Below are 20,372 nucleotides of genomic sequence, written 5' to 3'. Positions count from 1 at the left end.
CTTTTAATTTCCTCAGCTGATTTTGCTGAATTGTCAAGTAATTGTCCTACTGAAAGAAGAAAGAGGGATAATATTTCAAATAACTTTGTTAATCTCCTTAGTCTCTTAAGAGAGAACCCTTTTCAGTATCAAATTTTATTGCATTCTTAGAATTTACAAATTGATTGGCTGCTAAGTTTAGCCTAGTTGTCTTTTCCAGTTAGAAACCTTCACACAACAGAAGAAAGGCATCATATTTAACTTGACATGCAACAAATGAATGAAAGTTCATTTTGCTGATGTGGTTTCCCCCCTTCCCCTTCATGCTCCAGGTGCAAGAGCCTGCTGAAATTGCTGCGCCAGGCAGTTATTTTAAAGCAATTTTTGGTTCAGTGTTTTATCAAGCCCAGGAGTAAAATATTCTGGTACTACTGCAGTTTCACAAATCTCCTTTTAAAGTTAGAGCTCTGAATAATTATAAATATAATTATAATAAAAGGGCCCAAAGTAACCATAAGACATTTAATAACATCAAGCAGAATGTTTTGGAGCAATCTAAATAGGTTTGATTTCTACATTGCGCTTTGTTGTGCTGTTGCTCTGTGCTGTGTCCCTGACCCAGGCAGGCTGGGGCTGAAGGGCAGGCAGAGGCCCAACAACCGGAGAGCCAGAAGTTAGCAACCTCGGCTCCACAGCACGCAGAACGCAGGAGAGAGCAGGAAAGAGAGGCGAGAGAAAGCTGTGTTCATTTACTGCCTAATGGACTAATTCAAGGAAAAAGTTAATAATGGAAATGATATGTCTCTCACATGGGGCAGGGATCCACATTGGACTTTAATTCCCTTTTAAGTAGTACCGGGTACCCTACCATTACCCCGAAGAAGGCACCCGCGCCTGCCTCCCAGGGAGTCATCCAGCAGGGGGGCTCGGGCAAGTTGCCTGCATGTGCCACCACTGGAGTCCCCTGCACGGCTTTCCCATGGGATTTCCCACTCCAGGGCCTGCCAGTGTCATCAGCAGCCTTGTCCAACACCAGTGGATTCCTTTCCACAGGCACAGCCAAATATTACTACATATAATACAGACTTTTATTTACTCAGTGTTATCAGAGGCAGATATTCAACCTTGGGGACAAAATAAAAGTATCGCTCTTAAGTGGCCCATAACAGTAATAGTATAACTGCTTCTCTCCCCACACCTTCAACACTCCATTATGTAACTTGGCTTCCTTATGCATCATTTTTATTTTTTTCCCTTTTGAGGAAATTCAGATGAATCTGTACCAGCAATACATAGGACTTAATTTTTTTTACACTCATGAACATTATTTTTTTGAGAAATAATGGAGTTTTTCTTTCAGTGTAGGTGAGCAAATCAGTAAGCAATGTAATTATGGTGCACTTTTAAAGGGTGAGATGGAGCATTGTTTTGAGTACGCTATTACCTTAACCATGCCAGCAACTCATTAGCAAGAAACTCAGAAATAGTGAACACTAGGTGTCAGTGTAAGAAATGGAAAAATACCAAAAACCTGTTGTTTCCAATCAGGTGGATAAGCTAAAAAACCAGAACCAGCTGTGACCACATTTGCTTGTAACTGCATAATACTGTTAACAAGCCAATCTTCCTTAGAAAAACTGATTCCCAAACCATCAGGTTCACTTGAAATCAGATAAGTTGAGTATTAGAAGCTACAATGATTTCTCTCCATTAAATGTCGCTGAAGTGGTTGTTAAAAATACATCCAAGTATTAATTTAATCCATCAATACTTGTCAAGGTTGCATGCAGATGGCAGCGGATCCTACCATTATAGCACTAAACAGGAACTGAGGGGAAAACTACCTTGAGGGAGAACAGTGACACAGTTGTCTCAGTACTCTAGCTGGTAATGTGGAATATGCTACCCTATCACCCCTGCTGACCTGGGTCCAAGTTTGGTCTGGTGAACCTAACTTTGCCAAACTGTCCATCTGAAAAACTACCAGTCTTGAAATGACATTAGCTATAGTGAGTGCAAGATCTCCATTTGGGCACAAGTAGGACGTGGGTGGCGCTGTGGGTTAAACCACAGAGCCTAGGACTTGCTGATCAGAAGGTCAGCCGTTCGAATCCCCGCGACGGGGTGAACTCCCGTTGCTTGGTCCCTGCTCCTGCCAACCTAACAGTTCGAAAGCACGTCAGAGTGCAAGTAGATAAATAGGTACCGCTCCGGCGGGAAGGTAAACGACATTTCCGTGTGCTGCTCTGGTTTGCCAGAAGCGGCTTAGTCATGCTGGCCACATTACCTGGAAGCTGCACACCGGCTCCCTCGGCCAATAAAGTGAGATGAGCACCGCAACCCCAGAGTCGGTCACGACTGGATCTAATGGTCAGGGGTCCCTTTACCTTTACACACCAGATGGAAGATGAGGGTACGTCCAAAAATAGTAGCACTGGGCAGAGTTGCCCCTTCTGCATCTGTAGCACAACTTCTGCCATGTCCTAATGAAATCCCATGTGAGCTTCCCTGCTACACCCCCTTGGCTGCAGCTGGCACAGGCAGGGAAACAGCAGAGTAATGAGACAAGGAACTGGACCAAGAAGGGAGGGGGACAACTTGGGATAGGGCTGACATTGTCAACAGCAACCCCACATTTCTTATAATGTGCAGCTCTTACTCTTAGTACGTTTCTCAAAAACTGATAAATACAACTTATAGCACAATCCAAGTGAAAATATAACCCTGAATGCTACAACCTCCTGACAAATGAAAATATTTATTTTTGTAAGGTTTCTGAACCTGCTGGGTTGATTCTGCACCATGACAGGTGCAGCACAGGTCTTCATCACTGCAGTTATATTGTTAAAACTGTACGGTAGGAGCAGAATGAATACTCCAAGGGTTTTGCCCAGATGGTTTTTGTGACCTCCTTCATCCATTCATGTAAACACACCATATTTTCCGGTTTGCTGAGTTGTATATACACTCTACGACTTTGTACTAAGCCTGAATGTTTAGTTAGCCAGAAGATTGTTTCCATCCTGTGATTCATTAGATCCCTATGGGATCTCTACTTCCTTTATTTTATACAATCACAAATTATATTAGTTTGTCCTATTTTGATAACCCCTTTAATTGATGTCCTGCACAGGAAGCTTTATTACTTCTTCAAACAATCTCATAAAACAAGGACTTTTCCTGGTCCTGGGTTGGCAAGAACTGACAGCTGCAAATAACTTTCTTACAACAGTTGAGCAGGATTTCTCATGTTTTGCTTAATGCTAGTTAATTTCTGATGATGAATTTAACACATTGAGCTCCTTTTCTAAAAAGATCTAGATGAAAAATAAAAGCCTAATAGGTATTTAACAAGAACAGAAAAGCCACTCATATTTTAAAGTATTAAAAGATATCCTCTAAAGCGGAATCAGACAAAAATGGTATTTTTTTCCTAACTGTAAATGTCCCATTCTGGGAAGAGTAAGTTGGATTTCCCTCTGACCACCAGTAGGAGGCAGCGCAGCCTCTAGACTTCACTCCTCTGTTGGGGAGCCACCCCTTAACTCCCAGACTGAATTGCAAAAAACCCAGTATAGCAGATGCCAACATGGCTAACCCTGGGAACGTTCCACAGAAAATATCTGGAAATCAACATTTCATGTTGGTTGCTGCACATTTGGTTATTAACCAAGAACTAGAAGGATTACCCAGAATGTGACTTTAGAGGTATGGTAGGAAAAGCTATTATTTATAGCAGTATCATAAAAATTAACACATAATTAAAAGTAACAAAGAGGTAAAACTACTCTTGAGAATTTTGAGGCTTCTTGGAGGCCATTTCTTATTATTTGCAAGAGGTTTTGAGACGAATGTGGAACTATTAAGTGTTGTTTAAAGAAAGAGGTAGTGATGTATGGAAGTGAGAGCTGGACCATAAAGAAGGCTGATTGCCGAAGAATTGATGCTTTTGAATTATGGCACTGGAGGAGACTCTTGAGAGTCCCATGGACTGCAAGAAGATCAAACCTATCCATTCTGAAGGAAATCAGCCCTAAGTACTCACTGGAAGGACAGATCTCCAAGACTTTGGCCACCTCCTGAGAAAAGAAGACTCCCTGGAAAAGACCCTGATGTTGGGAAAGATGGAGGGCCCAAGGAGAAGGGGACAACAGAGGACGAGATGGCTGGACAGTGTTTTTGAAGCTACCAGCATGAGTTTGACCAAACTGCGGGAGGCAGTGGAAGACAGGAGTGCCTGGCGTGCTCTAGTCCAGGGGGCCACGAAGAGGCGGACACGACTAAACGACTTAACAACAACAAAAAGTAAGAGGAACTTATTAGATACTCCTAAAGCAGGAACTGAAAAGAAATGCTTCTTAGTCTGATGTCTTTGGTGAACTATCTTCCTCTGACCTGCATTTTCAGAAGGGTACATGTGTATTCTCACTTCCCGAAGGCCAGTGTTGTTAATGTTAATTTCTCAGAGAACATATGTGACTACGCATGTGAGAGTTGAATGGGGTTTGCATGCAGGAGGCACAGAGAGAGAGCCAATCTGAGTTTTGCATCTTTTGAATGTAGCAACTGGAGTTTTCCCCACTTTGACCTGTCTGTAACAGCATGGGCATAGCCAAGGGGGCAGCTGCCCCCCCCAACAATAAAAATCAATGAAAACACTTAACTAATTGAGGTTCTGCCCACCTCCAACAAAAGCTTGTGCCCCGTAAGCAAAGTCCTGGCTAATTTTTTTTTTATTATTATTATTTTCTACCCCGCCCATCTGGCTGGGTTTCCCTAGCCACTCTGGGCGGCTTCCATAGAAACCAAAAATACACTAAAATATCACACATTAAAGACTTCCCTGAACAGGGCTGCCTTAAGATGTCTTCTGAATGTCAGGTAGTTGTTTATCGCTTTGACATCTGCTGGGAGGGTGTTCCACAGGGCGGGCGCCACCACCGAGAAGGCCCTCTGCTTGGTTCCCTGTAGCCTCCCTTCTCGCAAAGAGGGGACCGCCAGAAGGCCCTCGGCGCTGGACCTCAGCGTCCGGGCAGAACAATGGGGGTGGAGACGCTCCTTCAGGTATACTGGGCCGAGGCAGTTTAGGGCTTTAAAGGTCAACACCATAAGAAAATTGGCTTTCAGGTGGAAAAATCAAAATTGGAAACAGAATTGTTAGATCCTAAAACTAAGAATTTGTCAAGAATGTATAACTTGCTGTTGAAATGGAATACACAAGATGAAATGGTTAAATCTGTTATGATTAAATGGGCACAAGATGTTGGACATAACATTATGATGGCTGACTGGGAAAAGTTATGGACCACAGGTATGAAGTTTACGGCATGTAATGCCTTAAGAGAGAATATAATGAAAATGATTTACAGGTGGCACTTGACACCAGTCAAGCTTGCAAAAATTTATCATTTGCCCGATAATAAATGTTGGAAATGTAAAGAGATTGAGGGCACATTTTTTTCACCTTTGGTGGACATGCCCAAAGATTAAGACCTTCTGGGAGATGATCTATAATGAAATGAAAAAGGTATTTAAATATACCTTCCAGAAGAAACCAGAGGCCTTTCTCTTGGGTATGGTCGGCCAATTGGTGCGAAAGGAGGATAGACCTTTTTTTATGTACGCCACAACAGCAGCAAGAATACTCATTGCAAAGTATTGGAAGACACAACATCTACCCACCCGGGAAGAATGGCAGATGAAGGTGATGGAGTACATGGAACTGGCTGAGATGACTGTCAGAATACGGGACCAAGAAGAAGAGTCGGTGGAAGAAGATTGGAAAAAATTTAAAGTTTATCTTCAAAAATATTGCAAAATTAAGGATTGTTAGAAAGATGTTGGGAAAGAAAATTACGTGGTTTTAGTAGAAATGACATAAAGGATTAAGTAAAAATGAGTTGGTGAAAGAGAGAATGTAAAATTATAGAATCATAGAATCATAGAATCATAGAGTTGGAAGAGACCACAAGGGCCATCGAGTCCAACCCCCTGCCAAGCAGGAAACGCCATCAGAGTACTCCTGACATATGGTCGTCAAGCCTCTGCTTAAAGACCTCCAAAGAAGGAGACTCCACCACACTCCTTGGCAGCAAATTCCACTGTCGAACAGCTCTCACTGTGAGGAAGTTCTTCCTAATGTTTAGGTGGAATCTTCTTTCTTGTAGTTTGGAACCATTGCTCCGTGTCCGCTTCTCTGGAGCAGCAGAAAACAACCTTTCTCCTTCCTCTATGTGACATCCTTTTATATATTTGAACATGGCTATCATATCACCCCTTAACCTCCTCTTCTCCAGGCTAAACATGCCCAGCTCCCTTAGCCGTTCCTCATAAGGCATCGTTTCCAGGCCTTTGACCATTTTGGTTGCCCTCCTCTGGACACGTTCCAGTTTGTTAGTGTCCTTCTTGAACTGTGGTGCCCAGAACTGGACACAGTACTCCAGGTGAGGTCTGACCAGAGCAGAATACAGTGGCACTATTACTTCCCTTGATCTAGATGCTATACTCCTATTGATGCAGCCCAGAATTGCATTGGCTTTTTTAGCTGCCGCGTCACACTGTTGGCTCATGTCAAGTTTGTGGTCAACCAAGACTCCTAGATCCTTTTCACATGTACTGCTCTCAAGCCAGGTGTCACCCATCTTGTATTTGTGCCTCTCATTTTTTTTGCCCAAGTGCAATACTTTACATTTCTCCCTATTAAAATTCATATAATTTGTATATTAAGACAAATTATTAAGATAAAAACAAGGTTGGAAGGATTTGCTGAAATAACAATTTGAATTAGAATACAAAAACGGGGGGTGTGAGAAGGTCAAGGAAATAAGTAAAGGAAAGGAAGCTATGTAAAGGTTTGATTTGTTCTTTTTTTAAATTGATTGTATTTTTTCTGTCTTTTTTATTTTTATTTTTTTTATTTTTTCTTTTTGTAACCTTTAAAATTTTGAATAAATATTATTTAAAAAAAAATATTAAAAGGTCAACACCAGAACTTTGAATTGTGCTTGGAAACGTACTGGGAGCCAATGTAGGTCTTTCAAGATCGGTGTAATGTGGTCTCGGCGGCCGCCCCCAGTCACCAGTCTAGCTGCCTCGGTTTGACTCCTGCTGGTATTTGAATGAAATAGACAGACAACTGGCAGTGTTACATGCGCTTATAACACTTCTGCATTTGTAAGAAATCCATCTTCTAGTGTGGTGGAACCTCCACTTTGGAACTGCCTGCCTCAGGCAGGTGCACTCCTGCGCTCGTTTCAGAGTCTGTTTAGCAAAGCCTATGCAGATATTTAGAATGCTAATGTGTTTTTAGTTTATTGCTGTTTCTAAATTGTTTTAATGTATTAATTGCTGTTATTAATAATATTGTTTCATTCTTTTTGTACACAGCTTTGAGGTTTTCTACAATCAAGAGGTATATACATTTTATGAAATTAGTAAAATCAAATTTATTTTTTAAAGAACAAACAAAAAGAACAATCTTCTTACCAAATGAATCAGCTGAGTGTGGAGGATGTCTTCCACCAATACTGCCGACTCGTGGAGAGGCCTGCGAGCATCTCCCAAGGAAAACCTGAAAGGCAATTATTTTGAAAGTTACTTAAGTGTTACCCAAAAGTTTTTTAACAGGTATTAAATCACCGTGCTCTAAAAGAGTAGCAGAGAGGAGGTAAGGCACACAGTACAAGTGGACTGTAAGATTATATCACATTACAAATTAAATATCACCACTAACAGGAGAGCTTAATGTGACCTTGTTGCACAAATGAACTCCCAAGTACAAGTCGGGCCATTTTTTCATAGTCATAGACTGAACTGTAATTAAGTTTGGGCATTTATATCCCACTCTACTCTTCAACAGGTTCTCAGGGCAGGGTTACATAATCAAAATACAAAACCCGAAAAGCAGAAAAAATGACTTGGGAGTCGAGGTAGAAGGTGCACCAGATTAAAACGGTTTGGCCTGAGAAGAAGGCTGCAAACCACTTAGAGAAGCTCTGCTGCGAGTACAAAATGGCGGCAGAAAACCGTTTGCCTTCTGCCATCACAGTCAATAACAAACTCATCTGTGCTTGTTCAGACTTTCAGAGAGCTTCCAGCTGTCTGCCAACTTGCTTCATTGCCCTTAACTCAGATCTATACCAAGGAGTGCAGCAGACTCTACTCTGTGGGAAAGGGCACGGAGGAGCTTCTATGTCAACCACCCGAGTAATTCTCTCCTCTAAGGCCATGGCAACCACAAGCTCCCTGGGGCTCATGGGGATTTTCACTGGACATCATCAGCCACCAGAGGAAACTATTCTAACAGGCATCCTAATCCTTCAGAGAGGAAGGGCTGCCATTTGCCAACAGGAAATGGATCATGGCAAACCATGAAATCACCCAGCCACCTTCCATTCTGCTGAGAAAACCAAGAGTGTGTCCTATTACATGCATTCTGCTAATGGGACGACTTTAGGGCTGTAGTGGTGGCCATCAAGACCTGAGTTACCCCAGAAAAGGTAAGTGTGGCACAGATGTTGAGGAGGAGAACAACTTCTCTTACAGGTCCTTAGCATTAAATCTGAGATAACTTGGATCTGTCCAGGGCAGGATACTGCTGGGAAGTAAGGTGGGGGGTTCACCAGCAGAACCTCAAAGTGTCCCAACACAAGCTAGGGACGCTCAAAACTGGCACCAACTCAGAGAGGAGCCTGGGGAAAGAATCCCTATAGATCTGGACTCTGGAACCCTTTGATGTTAATTACTGCAATCCCTTGGGAGAAATCTTTCCGGAGCCACATAAACAAAATAAGTATTAATTAAGAAACATGAAATAAAAAATAAAAACCACTTTCCACATACTGGGCTATCTTTCATAACTGAATTAAATGAAAAATAACAACTAATGTCCTTACGTAAGGCAGAATTGCTGACAAAGTAAAGACTGATTCTGCATGCCTCATCATTTCCTGTAGGGCAGGGGTAGTCAATGTGGTACCCTACAGATATTGCAGGACTTCAGTTCCCTTCATTCCTGACCAATGGCCATGCCGGCTGGAGCTGATGGGAGTTGGGAGTCCCATCAGATATATAGGAAGGAGGAGGGACTGGACTGGAGCAGAACACCAAAGCTGTAACATTTTTGTCAAGGAGAAAATTGTGGATTGCGGTTCTGTGGGGACTGGCCACCACCGGGGGAGGGCATAGTGGACAAGAGGTGTCTTGATTAGCAAGCCAATAGCAGCACATGGAGTTGGAAGCTGCTGGAATAGGGGAGGGAAGTGGCTATAGATGGGGGACAGGATGTGGATGGGGGTTGCACAGGAACTGCAAAGTGGAGGTTTCATTAAATTTAATCAGAGGTCCTTCCACTGGCATCTTCCACATCAATGCTGTGTTCCCCCCTGCAGTGAAAATCTTCGTGTAGCCCTAGCCACCCACAAGGCCGCCCAGGCACACAACTCCAACAAGGTCCCAACATATAAATATGCATTCAGAAAAAGAAGACGTGGTTTAATAAACTAACTGACTCGTCTAACACTCCACAGCTGAAACTGTTCTTTTCCTATTTTGAAAAGATGAATGGCCTAATCGCCCAATCTGCTTCTAATGGTCTGACCAGTAGTACTAATCAGTAGCAGATCCTCCAAGTGTCTCTATTTTCCAGGGACGGTCCCAGATTTACAGAAGCCATCCCGGTTTCTGATTTGACCCTGGAATGTTCTGCTTTTTCTTAGGGTGCCCCTATTTTCATGGGAGAAGGGTTGGAGGGAATGCAGTAGTACTACTGGACAGAACAAAGTCACAACATTGCTTTAAAATGTTGGCAATATAAAATGGAATAAGATCTGTCCTAAGAAGATTGAACTGACAGCAAGACATTCTCAGAAGCTCCCTCAAGGGAAAGTGTGTTAACACAGATAAACCCTGATTGGAGAATACCAGTTATTCCAGCTGAGCCTCACTGCCAGCAACAAACATCAGAGAAAAGATCTTTTCAGGACACAGTCCCCATTAGGGAACTCAGTTTTAGGAATTAAAATGGAATAAACAACCTCACTCCATTGTGATTGTTGTTAGCTACTTCCACACTCTCATCAAGGTAGTTTGTGGAGTTCTTGCTTTTCTGTTCTGTATACAAATGGATCTAAAAGCATTTCAGTTTTCTTATTTTTAATCATAATGTTTGTGTTACTGTCTTTTGGTTTTAAAAATGCTTCCAGATGGAATTATTGTAAATGGAAAGAAAGTACTTCCTATGCCTCTGTAATATAAAATATGTTACCTTTTAATACCTTCTTTTGATCTGTCACATAAAAGTACCAATCCAAATGAAATACAGCAAATATGACAAAATAAAATGTTTTACCAAGTGTGTCAACAGAAAGTTATTGACACATTTGGTAAATATATGAATATGAACAATGCTTTTTTCCCCCTTAAAAAAATGCTTAGGGGTACTCTCATTTTCCTACTCATATGGAAATACTGCCCCTCAATGAGGCCAAGCTTAGATTCACAAAATGTTTAGGGGTATGAGTACCCCCTGCATCCCGACATAATAATAATAATAATAATAATAATAATAATAATAATAATAATAGAATCATAGAGTTGGAAGAGACCACAAGGGCCATCGAGTCCAACCCCCTGCCAAGCAGGAAACACCATCAGAGCACTCCTGACATATGGTTGTCAAGCCTCTGCTTAAAGACCTCCAAAGAAGGAGACTCCACCACACTCCTTGGCAGCAAATTCCACTGTCAAACAGCTCTTACTGTCAGGAAGTTCTTCCTAATGTTTAGGTGGAATCTTCTTTCTTGTAGTTTGGAACCATTGCTCCGTGTCCGCTTCTCTGGAGCAGCAGAAAACAACCTTTCTCCCTCCTCTATGTGACATCCTTTTAGATATTTGAACATGGCTATCATATCACCCCTTAACCTCCTCTTCTCCAGGCTAAACATGCCCAGCTCCCTTAGCCGTTCCTCATAAGGCATCGTTTCCAGGCCTTTGACCATTTTGGTTGCCCTCCTCTGGACACGTTCCAGTTTGTCCGTGTCCTTCTTGAACTGTGGTGCCCAGAACTGGACACAGTACTCCAGGTGAGGTCTGACCAGAGCAGAATACAGTGGCACTATTACTTCCCTTGATCTAGATGCTATACTCCTATTGATGCAGCCCAGAATTGCATTGGCTTTTTTAGCTGCTGCGTCACACTGTTGGCTCATGTCAAGTTTGTGGTCAACCAAGACTCCTAGATCCTTTTCACATGTACTGCTCTCAAGCCAGGTGTCACCCATCTTGTATTTGTGCCTCTCATTTTTTTTGCCCAAGTGCAATACTTTACATTTCTCCCTGTTAAAATTCATCTTGTCTGTTTGGGCCCAGTTCTCTAATTTGTCAAGGTCGTTTTGAAGTGTGATCCCGTCCTCTGGGGTGTTAGCCACCCCTCCCAGTTTGGTGTCATCTGCAAATTTGATCAGGATGCCCTTGAGTCCATCATCCAAGTCGTTGATAAAGATATTGAATAAGACCGGGCCCAAGACAGAACTCTGTGGCACCCCACTAGTCACTCTTCTCCAGGATGAAGAGGAACCATTGATGAGCACCCTTTGGGTTTGGTCAGTCAGCCAGTTACAAATCCACTGAGTGGTAGCATAGTCAAGTCCACATTTTACCAGCTTCTTTACAAGAATATCATGGGGCACCTTGTCAAATGCCTTGCTGAAATCAAGGTAGGCTACATCCACTGCGTTCCCTTCATCTACCAGGCTTGTAATTCTGTCAAAAAACGAGATCAGGTTAGTCTGACATGACTTATTTTTCAGAAATCCATGCTGACTATTGGTGATCACAGTATTCCTTTCTAGGTGCTCACAGACTATTTGCTTAATGGTCTGCTCCAGAATCTTCCCTGGTATTGATGTCAGACTGACTGGGCGGTAATTATTTGGGTCCTCTCTTTTCCCCTTTTTGAAAATAGGGACAACATTTGCCCTCCTCCAGTCTGCCGGGACTTCGCCTGTTCTCCAGGAATTCTCAAAGATGACTGCCAGTGGTTCTGAGATCACAGTCTCTCTTTCAAAGCTACTCACACTAATTTGTTCACTCAGACTGACCACTCCTACTAGTCTTCGCTGCCTCTTCTATCAATTCTTCTTCCTCTGTCTTGAATTATTCAACTTGGATAATTAGTTTCTTTTGCTGTGATAATTTCACACCTCTTTTCTGTTTACTTTCTTCAGTCATATTTTATTTAAACCTTTTCTACGAACCTTCACATGTCTTTACTATCTTCTCCTCATATGAGAGATAAACTCAGTGCCACAGTGCAGCTCAAGGATGTATTTAGGCAATTTTTACATAAAATTTAATTTCTATCTCAGTTCTCAGAAAGTCTGTGTTCTCTCCATCTCCTCCACCACCACTCTTTGGGTAAATAAACCTACTATTAGGTAGTTTAAGTAGTTTTTCTGTAACCAAAGGTAACAACTTTATGATGAAATAACAGGCTTGCTTGCAGGGGAGGGGTAGGAATTCAGGTTTATTACACACAGCTATAAGCTCAACTGGACAAAAGTTGTTATAAGAAGTCTTATCTGCATTTAACACACTTGTTTTAACATGTCAGTTTTTCAACACTGAAACATAAAGCACAATTAACATGGAAAAACTATTTCTCTTCAAGTCACTATATGAACTAGTAATGTATCCCTTGAATCTAACTTGATTAATTACCTTGCACATTCGGGGATGTAGCCAATGCTAGTCCGATTCAGAGTAGACTCACTGAAATTAATGGCCTTGGCTAACTTAGATCCATCATTTTCACTGGGTCTACTCTGAGAAGGCCCTCCCCTCCCCCCCAGTTTTCTACCTCTTCATTGCACCCAGTATAAGTTCTTTGCTTGCATGTTGCAATCTTTGGTGGTATATAAATGAATGAATGAATGAATGAATGATCATCATCATCATCATCATCATCATCATCATCATCATATCTGATGTAGTTACTCTTCAGCCACACTTGCTCCTATAAAACAGAAGTAGTAATCTCGTATTGTCTACCATAGGATACTTGAAACAGACTAGTGATGTATGGTGAAAATATGCACAGAATTGTCAAAAGGCACATCTCAGTTTTGTGCTTTGTGGTTAGTTTCTGCAATTGCCTTGTTCACATGCAAGTCAAAACTTGACTTCACAGGAGCATGTGAAAGTGCTGGCTCCCAAGGAGCTTATCTCAGCTGCTCAACCCCTCCTAGGAGTTTTCGTTCAGTGTGGCTAACCATAGGAAAAACCTTGGCTATAGTTCATGGTTAAGCAGGCAAGATATTAACCACGATCCCAGGTTCAGACAACATGCTAAGCCAAACCTGGTTTAGCTGCCTGGCTGCAATGAACTGAAAAGACTGTAACTGAAAGTATCATTAAAACAAGTACTAATTAGTTCAGAAAAACGATAAAATGCTAGAAAGCTATTCAGTTGTTGTTGTTGTTAGGTTGAGAAATCTACTCCATGTATTCCCAGCAATTCTAGCCTACTCGAATCTGGAGCAGTTCTGCTGCAGGTTTTCCTTCTAAGTCGAGCTCCGTCAGCAGAAGCTTCTGGCCAGGCAGCCGTGAAAGGTTCTAGGAGGCCTCCCTTCTGGGTACTTGTTTCATTCTGATACGGACAAAACAAAGCCATTCTCTGCTTAGACCACTTCTCTACATTTGTCTGCAGACAACTTTATACTAGCCGCCCCCATCACACTGAATGGTGTTCTGTACATAAACAGTAACATACTTGCTTTGTTTGATTTATACCAACCTAAAACAGGAGCAAGCAGTACCTCAGTCACCCCTTAAAATTGTTGCATTTCAATTTAAGCACTTTCAGTGTAAATTAACTGTATAAATTCACTGACTGACAAAAAACATATAACATAATTCAATCCAGTTGTGGGATCTAATACGTTCCATTTGGCACCGACAGCTTCAGTCTGGATCAAGAAAGAAACGAGACAATAGACTTTCTAGAGTATGCAAGCTGGATTGTGATCAATCATTTCTGTAAAATAAGGAATACGTTTGACTCAGTCTCAACAATACCATTCAGTGAAAAAGGAATTTAGCAAGCTCAGAAAAAACGAATGTTCAAATGTTTCTCTCAAGGGAATAGGATGAAAAAGAGATAAAGAAAAGAGGAAGTCAAAACGTAATCCCAGTTATACATGGTAAGTGTTAACTAAATGTGGAAATCCTAAACTATTTTTTCAATCTAAATTAAAACTGCAGGAGTACTTTAATAGAAACATAAATGCTACAAAATGCAAGTCTTTATCTATTTAGGCACCACTTTCAAACATTCTGTTCAAATTTCTGACAATAAATTAACCAATATTTTAAAGCAATAGAACTTTACAAAAGACACAGAGGAGCTTGAGTTAAATGTTGTTTTCGAAGACCACATCCTACTAAAGAACAAACCCGTTTCCAGCCATGTAAAGTTCAGTAGAAAACACAGAAGGATATGAACACTTCTGGAAGTAAATGATGTAAAATGTCTTTCATTTAGGCGCTATCATTCGGAAGATAAAATGTTCAGGAAGCTTTCTACACATACTGAAGGCCACACACTAAGGCACTCATAATTAAGTTTTGTTGTTTTGCTTAACTCTCTCTCATATACACAAAACTAGCTGGAGGTCTCATTTTGAGGGCCGGGCGCCTCCTCTTCTCTCCAGGCTGCCTTGCCACTGCCAAGTGATCTGACTAAAGCCACAACTGCTTCAGTTTGCTTGGCCCTTTGCCCTCGGGTGGCTCAGTGGATCTTTATTAGTCTTGCAAGTGTGGTCAGCTGTGCCAAGTGTCACGCCATGTGGTGTCCGCTCAGCTGATTTATCTCACCAGGCTGTTCGGATGTGTGCAGGTTGCGCACAAGCCTGCTGTTCTTACAGGCAACCCAGTCACTCCTTTTTGTATCCTTTGACTTTCAGACCAGAGAATCTGAGAATACCACCAAGGGGCATTCAAGCAATTTGTTACAGTAAGTTGAAATTAGCATATTCATTAAAAAAGATGTTAAACAGTCAATGGACACAGATTTTCAAAGCATACCAACAGCAGGTTTCACTACTTAAAACTAACCTAACCATTCAAGCTACTCATTCTAAAAGCATGAATGAAAACACACAGAACTCTGAGAATGTAGTGAAGCTGGTCAAGAAAAGGGGAAGATTTTGTCTGAAGAACTGGAGGTGATCATAGAATCATAGAGTTGGAAGAGACCACAAGGGCCATTGAGTCCAACCCCCTGCCAAGCAGGAAACACCATCAGAGCACTCCTGACATATGGTTGTCAAGCCTCTGCTTAAAGACCTCCAAAGAAGGAGACTCCACCACACTCCTTGGCAGCAAATTCCACTGTTTTTTCCACTGATATCAGAACAGAAATGGAAGTTGCTGATTAGAGCCAACTAGTCAAAGCAGGAGAGGTTGTCAGTGGAAGGAGGTGGACTCTGTTGGGATTTGGAAAAGGTTTTGGCCAAGAATAAGTCTTAAAGAGGGTGGGCTAAGAGTAAAGGAGGGAGAGGAAGCAAAACACAGGAGGGAGCGGTTGGCCAGCTGGTGGGCTTTCCATAGCTGTCAATGTTTCCCTTTTTTAAGGGAAATTCCCTTATTCCGATTAGGATTCCTCGCAAGAAAAGGGAAAAGTTGACAGCTATGGGGCTTTCGTGTGTGTGTGTGTGTGTGTGTGTGTGTGCATTATAGCAGCTGTCTTTATTTTAGTGTGGAGATTTCTTGACATGATGGAGGTGAGGGCAACGGAAAGTGCTAGAGGGTTGGGAAGAACACAAGGTTACATAAAAGTTCCTGTGCTAGAAAATGATGTCTCTTTGGGTCCCAAAAGTATTTGTAGATGCTAAAGCAAGAAAGCAGCTGTTTTTATGCCCCAGGATGGGGGCTTAATGATTAAAATGAAAACTAAGATTAACAATCCCATTTTCCTGTCTGTTGGTCAGGGTGGATACACCTGGATTAAGAGGTTACAGCCTTGGTTAAAGGTCTTGCCTCTTTCTGGGTTAACATAAGGAAGATTAACAGTAACTGGGACAATATACCGTATGTTGCTTACCTCTAACATGGGGACCTTATTTTTTATTTTAACAAGCAATTCTGAGAACAAGCAGAGGAAGCAAGAAGGATCAAGGTTCCCATCTTAATTTCCACAGGTGTGCTAACATAGGCCACATTTCAGAGTACATATTCCGCCTGGCATTTGGTTATGGCTCAGGCTACTCCTTTGCCTTTATGTGACAGGAATTTCAGCCTCCATAACTTTACCTGCAAAAGTTATCTGGAATAAGCTGAACTGATAACATTATGTTGCCACAAAGAGCTCTGTAAAGTTTTGCCTATATAGCATACTGTTGGGTTGTTGTTTTTATTTTGATTATGTATTTTGTGGTTTTATATTTTGCTTTTATTCTGTGAACTGCCTTGACACCTCCGGGTATAGGGTGGTATATTAATAATAATATTATTATTATTATTATTAATAATAATAATAATAATGCTTGCTTTTGCACAATAGGAAATATTGGATTTGATAGTTTGATGTCTATGGCCAATTTGAACCTGTATTGCAGACACCTATGCTGAATTTATGCCAAGACTTTTCACCAAGCACTTTGCTGGTGCAGATTGACTGAATTGTCTTGCAGTCTTTAGCAGGGATAGACAGCCCATCCTCATGATTTTATAAAATAGGTTGACTTCTAAAGAGAACAAAAATTACTAATATTTGTTTCCCATCTTCAATAGCAGCAGCCAGCCACAAGAACTCTTTGAATCCCTTGGAAGAGTAATCTTAGATTTTATAACTAGGATAATCTACACCAGCAGCCTGCAGTATACTAATGGGTGGAGTATGTCCTACTCAGCTTTAGCCATAATTTGTCAAAGAAGCCACAGCTGCTCTACTGATGTGCTTTGCAGAAGCAAAGGGCTGGCAAGGTGTCATTGCCTCACCAATGCCTTTGGCAGCTGCAGAATGAGGGCAGAAGACACTCATACGCTTCTCCTCAAAGACCTCTGGTTGCTCTTGGCTGAACTAAAAACAGTCCTGCAGCTTCTCTTTGTTTCCAAACAGAAGCCCCATCGGCTGTGGGCATTCATATCATGGCTGATCAATAGAAATGGGTCATTAGAACTATAATATTTAAGTTCAGGTATTTAAGGGGTTAAATAACTTCTGCAACAAAGTTCTCCACTGTAATAAAATTAAGTGATTCTCAGAGGTTTGTATGGGCTAAAAATATCTTAATATAGTTTTAACTACTGTAATTAAAACCATTTCCTAGTGAAAATAACTGAAATATTATATGATAAAATTGTCAAGAGAAACAGCTTATTTTTACATTAATACTCTACAATACTTTCTTCAGCTTTCAAACAGAATACTTAAGAGTGTGTGTGTGTGTGTGTGTGTGTGTGTGTGTGTGTACGCACGCACGCACACACACACACGCCTGGAAGATGTCGCCTGGAAGTATTTTGTGGCAAACATTATAAAGATAACAGAACAGAGAAGGTCTAGTTCAATCCATTATAAATACCTCATTCTTCCTAAAATCACAAAACATATTTAAAGTTAAGAATTTAAACATGCTTCTTCATTTAACTGCAATTTGGCAGAAATTTTGGAACAAGAAAAGAAGATTTTGAAAAAAATGCTTTAAAGTCACTTGAGTTTTGATCAATTTGCTACAAAAATAAAGACAAAGTTTGGAAGATGACTGCAGCTATCAATTACACTTTGGTTACTGAGTGAGTCCCTCAAAGCTCAAGAGCTATGTCATTTGCCTTGAAGCATCATTTGAGGAGGGGCAGGGGGAATAAATCACTATGAAACAAGCAAAGTTGCTGTAGATCTAGTAATAACCTGTCATTGTTACCTTAAGAGAATAGGGAGAAATTATATAGAAAACATTATCTTTTAAAATCCAGATGCACAGTAAACCTGTCCCTGCCCTGTATAATCACCTTTTGACACAGCATCATATGGAGAAAATAATTGCCTATCAACCCTCCCTTCTTGGAAATCTGCTGCATGGGAATTGCTGGGGACCAAGACTGGCTTCTGGCTGTAGGGGTCAGGAAGGCATTTTTCACTGAGATGTCTCATTGTGCTTGAAAGCCTCAGTTTTTCATCTTCTCGTCATGTTCTGATGCAACTTGGGCAGAGAGGGAGTAAGAAGGATGGCCAAGAAGATGCCTTGTGCCTGTCCTACAGTTGAGAAGCAGTAAGAGCCACATAGCACAGGGAGGGCAATTGCCAGTGTGCCCTGATCTCTGCCTCAATCCTAGTCTCCTCTACCAAGCAGACAACAGTCAAATGTCCTTCTTTCTCATTGCCAAAATTAAACTAGATGTGTGTGTGAGAGAGTGGACTGTGCATGTTAGAATAAAACAGGAACCTATTGACACACTGGGAGCAAGCCCTCATTTTTTCTTCCCTACAAGCACATAGGCATTTTTTTTAAATTAACATCAGAAAGTGACCTTGGACCAGTGTTTGAAATTTGCTAGCTGCCAGGCACATTTTGCACATGGCTATCAGCCACTTGCAACCAAGCGAAGATGCCTGGGCGCCAGGATCCCACCTGGTGTCTTGACCATCTGGAGATGCATTTCTGGGGGTCCTTGGATCCTGACTGTTTTCACACACTAGCAACACATCCTGTAGAATTCTAGTTGTTATATTTATTTGCACAATGACTTTCAAGCCATCTGGCCCAAAATGGCAACTAGGCAATCCGTTTGGTGCCTAGCTTATATATCTAAGTTTCTAACACTGCCTTGGACACACAGCACCAACTAGACTCCTTAGAATAACCAGTATAAGAAAATGCCAGGCATACGGAATTTTTTCCAGTGTTTATACTGTGTACCTTAAGGAAGCTTAACACAAGCCAGTTCCCAGGAACTGAGTGGGCCAGATCTGCATATTATGCAAAGTATTTGCTAATTATGCAAAACAAGTGGTGTGTTACGCAATCCCAACCCTCTGCTTTCCCACTCAAAATCATTCCTTTAAAAGTTGTTCTATAGGAAGAAAACCTATAGAAGTATTCTGAAATACTTTTACATGTAACCCTCAAAGGTTGAATAAAAATGTATACAATTACATATTGGAGGAAATGTAAGGCTTCTCTAAATGTAAGGCTTTCCCAACAATAGCTATGGCAACACTCATTGGCTGAAAACACCAAAAAGTGGGAGCAGGCAAATTTCTCATGAAATGAATGTGCAGGGTGCCTTCTACACACTTTGCCTGAGATCTGGGGATCTACAAGAGTCATGAATAGCATTTTTATATGAAAGCTGGGAATCTGTGCCATCCAGTGTTGCAACCTGCCATGGGGTGGCATAGCTAGAATCCAGGTCTCCCGGGTGGAACAGTATAGCAATCCCACCCTTAAGAATTTTACTCAGGAAATTCCCATTACTTTTCCTACAGAAAAAAACAGTAAAAAGATTTGCTGTAAAACACTGCAAGTCATGAAATAGTACCTTATAAAATGTAGCCACTAAACAGTAAACCTCTCGGAACTGAAAACATTGACACTTTCTATTAAAAGATTCTTAGCCACAGGTCACTAAATATTTACGAATAATCACTTCTATAATATCTCTCATTGTCTGGCTCATGTGTGAAGTTTTTATGTACCTAACACAGCTTGCAAAATAAAATGTGCATTAACTGGGGTTGCCGGGGGGGGGGGGCGGCGGGGAGAGAGACATGTTTCTAGGCATAAACCATCCGTTCTTCCAAATAAAACCAAAGATGCCCTTGATAAAAGACTAAGACTAAATAAAAATCCTATTAATTATTCAGAAGACAACTTTTATATGTATACACAGTCATTTTCTCTTTTTTTAAACTGAACCGTTTTTATGAAAGTAGAGCTCTTGAAGGCAGAGACACGAACACGTTGCTTCCCCCACAGCACCTAACCTTTGTGCAGGGGGGCCATGCATAGACCTGTGATTGGAATGCAACTGGTTTTGGTTTTGGCAGGCCAAGAGCACACGGTGGATTCTCTTATAAAAGTGTGCACTAAAATAGGCTCACCCTGCTTTACAAATGTACTATTAGTTGTTTGGGTCCATTTTGAGAAACAGTCCCAATACAATAATATCGATGGGTGTGCGTGTGCACAGAAATGTGTGTGTGCTTCTTAGTTGGGTATTTGTAGAGTAGAGGCAGTGATCCCAATGCAATTACATCATGTAATGTTTCTTCTAACGGCAAACTAAGCTCATGAGTGCCAACAGAATTGTAGCCAAAATGGGGTCACTGAGAAGCAAGGGAGAGGTACCACGATGCTCAGGTGAACCCTAAGAAGTGCAGAAATACATAAACA

The 20,372-nt window shown here is 41.3% G+C and overlaps 1 protein-coding gene across 5 annotated transcripts in view; it reads right to left on the bottom strand.

The window, feature by feature from the left end:
- SUPT3H (SPT3 homolog, SAGA and STAGA complex component) overlaps nt 1-20,372 on the bottom strand; it is a gene marked incomplete at its 5' end in the record, with an annotated part of 237,683 nt that overhangs the window by 89,099 nt on the left and 128,212 nt on the right. For all 5 annotated transcript variants that reach the window (XM_081855668.1, XM_081855667.1, XM_081855669.1 and 2 more), the window contains one exon: nt 7,465-7,549. In XM_081855668.1, coding sequence (XP_081711794.1) covers nt 7,465-7,549 — 85 coding nt within the window. The remainder of the gene's footprint in view (nt 1-7,464; nt 7,550-20,372) is intronic.

This window comes from Podarcis erhardii (assembly GCF_964252035.2).
Source record: "Podarcis erhardii genome assembly, chromosome: 3".
NCBI classification, from domain to species: domain Eukaryota; kingdom Metazoa; phylum Chordata; class Lepidosauria; order Squamata; family Lacertidae; genus Podarcis; species Podarcis erhardii.
The sequence above is the reverse complement of the archived record's forward strand: the minus strand, read 5'-3'. Positions and strand labels throughout refer to the sequence as shown.